Genomic DNA, 3,574 nt, shown 5'->3' with positions numbered 1-3,574 from the left:
AGCCGCAGCCCCAGCCTTCCCTGCAAGGAAGGCACCATGCCCAGGAAACCCTCCATTACCAGAACCTGGCCAAGTACCAACATTACAGCCAGCCCGGGCAGTCCTACTGTCAGGGCGATGCACCGCCTGTGAGGACGCCGGAGCAGTACTACCAGACCTTCAGCCCCAGCTCGAGCCATTCCCCAGCGCGCTCTGTCGGGCGGTCTCCGTCCTACAGCTCCACGCCTTCCCCGCTGATGCCCAACCTGGAGAACTTCCAGTACAGCCAGCAGTCCCTCAGCGCCGGGACGTTCCCTGTCGGCATCACCGACCACAGCCACTTCATGCCTTTGCTCAACCCTTCTCCGACAGATGGGACGAGTCCAGAGGCTCAGCCCGGGAACTGCAAAAGCTTGCAAAAGGAGAAGATCCCCGAGAACCTGCTGTCCGACCTCAGCTTGCAGAGCCTGACCGCGCTCACCTCGCAGGTGGAAAACATTTCCAACACCGTCCAGCAGCTTCTCCTGTCCAAGTCGTCCATGGCCCAGAAGAAAGGCATCAAGAACCCTCCTCGGACGCCGGAGCAGCTCAAAGGGCAGCACTGCAGCCCTGAGAGCAGCACGTACTCTGCTGAGCAGGTGGGGACGCCCCTGTCAGACCCTCTCAGCACCCCACAGTCTGTCCATGCCGAAACCCAGGATGCCGATTACCTGAGCGGGTCCGAAGACCAACTGGAGAGAAATTTCCTCTACTGCGGACAGGGCCGCAGCCCGGCCAGAGTCAACAGCAACTCCAAGGCCAAGCCCGAATCCGTGTCCACCTGCTCTGTGACTTCCCCGGATGACATGTCCACTAAGTCCGACGATTCCTTCCAGAGCATCCACGCCAACCTGCCCCTGGACACCTTCACCAAGTTTGTGACTAATGAAAGGGAGTGCCCGCGGCTGCTCCTGAGCGCGCTCTCGCAGGAGGAGCTGGCGTCCGAGATCATCGTCTTGCAAGACGCGATCAATGAGAAGGTGGACAAGGCTTGGGCCGACTCCCCCAGCTTGAGCAAGGAAGCGACTAAATCCCCCTTTCATTTAGAAAACCACAGGACATGCCTGGACTCGATAGTAAAGGGCACGTGGCCCAGCCAAGGGGACTCGAGCACCCTCACTGAATCCTTGAAGTTAGACAAAGCCTCTGGTGGGAACAACGGCAAGGACTTCAGCGAGGAGGTTTATGAGAATCCCTCGGTGGAGTTTGCAGCCGCAGAAACAAAGAACGCCCTCAAAGACGCGAGCTCCTTGGCATACAACTCCAAGCCCAGCATCCCAGCTGCTACTTCCAGCTCTGGGGCTGCCAGTTACAGCTGCTACTCCAACACCACCGCCAACTCGGTGGGCTCTGAGAGCACCATGGAGCATTTTGACTGGCCAGATGAAAGCCTCAGCGAATCCTGCCTGAGGTGGAAGGACCTGGGGTCAAGCCTGCAATCATCAGACCTTTCCAAGGGCTTATTCCACAGCAAATTGGCTGGGTCTTGCAAGGAGAAAAAAAATGCCTGCAGCATGGAGATGTGCGATGGCGAACAGCCAGCCAAGAATGAGCAAGCGAAGGATTTCAGCCAGCAGGAGATGGGGGAGGAAGAGGAAGAGACGTTGACGTATGACGAGGCCACCAAAGCGGATAATGAGAGATGGCTGGAAGACACCAGGCACTGCTGTTCAGGTGGGGACTTCAGCGAGATTCCCATGATATCGTCTCCGGATCTGAAGGAGTCCGACTTGGAGCCCGAAGAATACTCCTCGCTGTGCGAGCTGGCGAGTTCGGAGCAGAAGTCCATGATCTACGACACGTCCCCGCCGAAACCGCCCGAGAGCGCGACTGTGCTCTCTTCCAGCGATGTGCCCGTGTCAGCGGAAGAGACGGTGAGCACGGTGGAGAAAGAAAACTCTGCTCCTTCCTCTCGGTTGTCCGGCCAGTCCGTGATCCTCCTAGGCCCGGCCGTTGGCACCGAAACCAAGGTGAAGAGTTGGTTTGAATCTTCCCTGTCTCACATCAAACCCGAGGATGAAGCTGTGGGGAGCGAGAGCACTCTCCAGGGAAAGGCAGAATCTGAGATGCCCTTGTCAGTCAAGGTAAAGAACCAAGTGACCCCTGAAAATCTGCTGATAAAATCAGAGCCAACCTTGAGGGCCAAAAGCTTACGGAGCAAGAGGGTCCACTGCCGGCTGTCGGAGAGAGAGGACTCTGGTAAGCTGGTGCCGAGCCTAATCAAAGACGTCCCGGCAGCTGGCATGGTGGGCAGCACATGTGTTGGGCCAGAGAGCCAGATTGAAACACCAAGCAAAAACGCCCATGGCCAGACTCCTCGGTTTCCAGCGGAGGGCTTGCCGGCGAGGATGTGCACCCGCTCTTTCACTGCTTTGACGGAGCCCAGGACACCAGCCCCTCTGGAAGGGCTGAAAGCCTCCGACCATCAGGAAAAGTTGGGGAAGAAATCGGCTTGTGCCATGAAGCAGAGAGCTGCCTTCAAGGCCAGGAAGCGCTCTGGGAAGCCAGCCCCCAAAGGTGTCCAAAATCCCAGCGATCTGGCTCCGGTCCTAGTCCCAAACCTAGTGCAGAACGACGACTTGGTTGGCCAGAAGCCTAAAGACCTAGAGGCTCCAGAGACCGAGGTGAAGGATCAGAGGTCCATGATCCTCCGGTCCCGGACAAAGACGCAGGAGGTCTTCTACACCAAGCGGAGGCGGGAGCGGAGGACCGTGGAGGTCCGGCTCAAAAACTGTAAGGCGCCCAAGAAGCTCCTTTCCAACAACCACCTCTCACCTGCCTTCAAGTTGGCGTCCCAGGGCAGCCCTCACAAGGAGGGCAAGGTAGGCAAGAGAATGAAGCTCCCCAAGCCGGGGGCTGGCATGGGCAGCAAGATGTCTGAGCGGCCGCTGCATTCCCTGAAGAGAAAATCCACCTTCCTCTCCCCCATCCCGGCCAAGAAGAGGAACTTGGTTTTACGGAGCAACAGCAATGGCGCCAAAGACGAGAAGCCTGACGCCTCCCCCAGCTTGTTCAAACGGATGCCGTCCACCAAGAAGGCAAAGGCCAAACTGCCCGCCAAGAGCCCCTGCGAGGCCGTCCTGAAGCCCCCTCCGGCCAAAGAGACCCCCGACGTCTGCATTAAAATCACCTCCCGGGCCGCGTTTCAGGGGGCCACGAAGACGAAAGTCCTGCCTCCGCGGAAGGGCAGGGGCCTCAAGCTGGAGGCCATCGTGCAGAAGATCACTTCTCCCAACCTGAAGAAGTTTGCCTGCAAAACTGCCGCCGCCGCCGCTGTCGCCGCTACCGCTCGCCGCAACCCTCTGAGCCCCTCCGCTGCAGAGAAGGAGCGGGCCTTGAAGCATGGGAGCGTAACCCCAGCGGTGGGAGAAGCCAGGCCATTGAACCAGGGCATGGCACAAAAGTCTCCTGCCGCTTCAGTAGCAGAGCAATTATGCAGAAATTCGAACAACAGATCCTTAAAAGGGAAGCTAATGAACGGCAAGAAACTGTCCTCCGACTGCTTCAGGGGTGAGGCCTGCTTGTCTCCCGAGCCGGCACAGCACGGCGGCAGCAT

The 3,574-nt window shown here is 58.5% G+C and overlaps 1 protein-coding gene across 1 annotated transcript in view; it reads left to right on the top strand.

The window, feature by feature from the left end:
* RAI1 (retinoic acid induced 1) overlaps nucleotides 1–3,574 on the top strand; it is a 94,278-nt gene that overhangs the window by 81,536 nt on the left and 9,168 nt on the right. Inside the window, 1 exon segment of the mRNA XM_025204575.1 lies at nucleotides 1–3,572. This exon segment is cut by the window's left edge and continues 44 nt beyond it. Within this exon segment, the coding sequence (XP_025060360.1) occupies nucleotides 1–3,572 (3,572 nt within the window).

Source organism: Alligator sinensis, unplaced genomic scaffold (genome assembly GCF_000455745.1).
Source record: "Alligator sinensis unplaced genomic scaffold, ASM45574v1 scaffold402_1, whole genome shotgun sequence".
Classification (NCBI taxonomy): Eukaryota; Metazoa; Chordata; order Crocodylia; family Alligatoridae; genus Alligator; species Alligator sinensis.
This window is presented reverse-complemented; position numbering and strand designations above follow the sequence as displayed.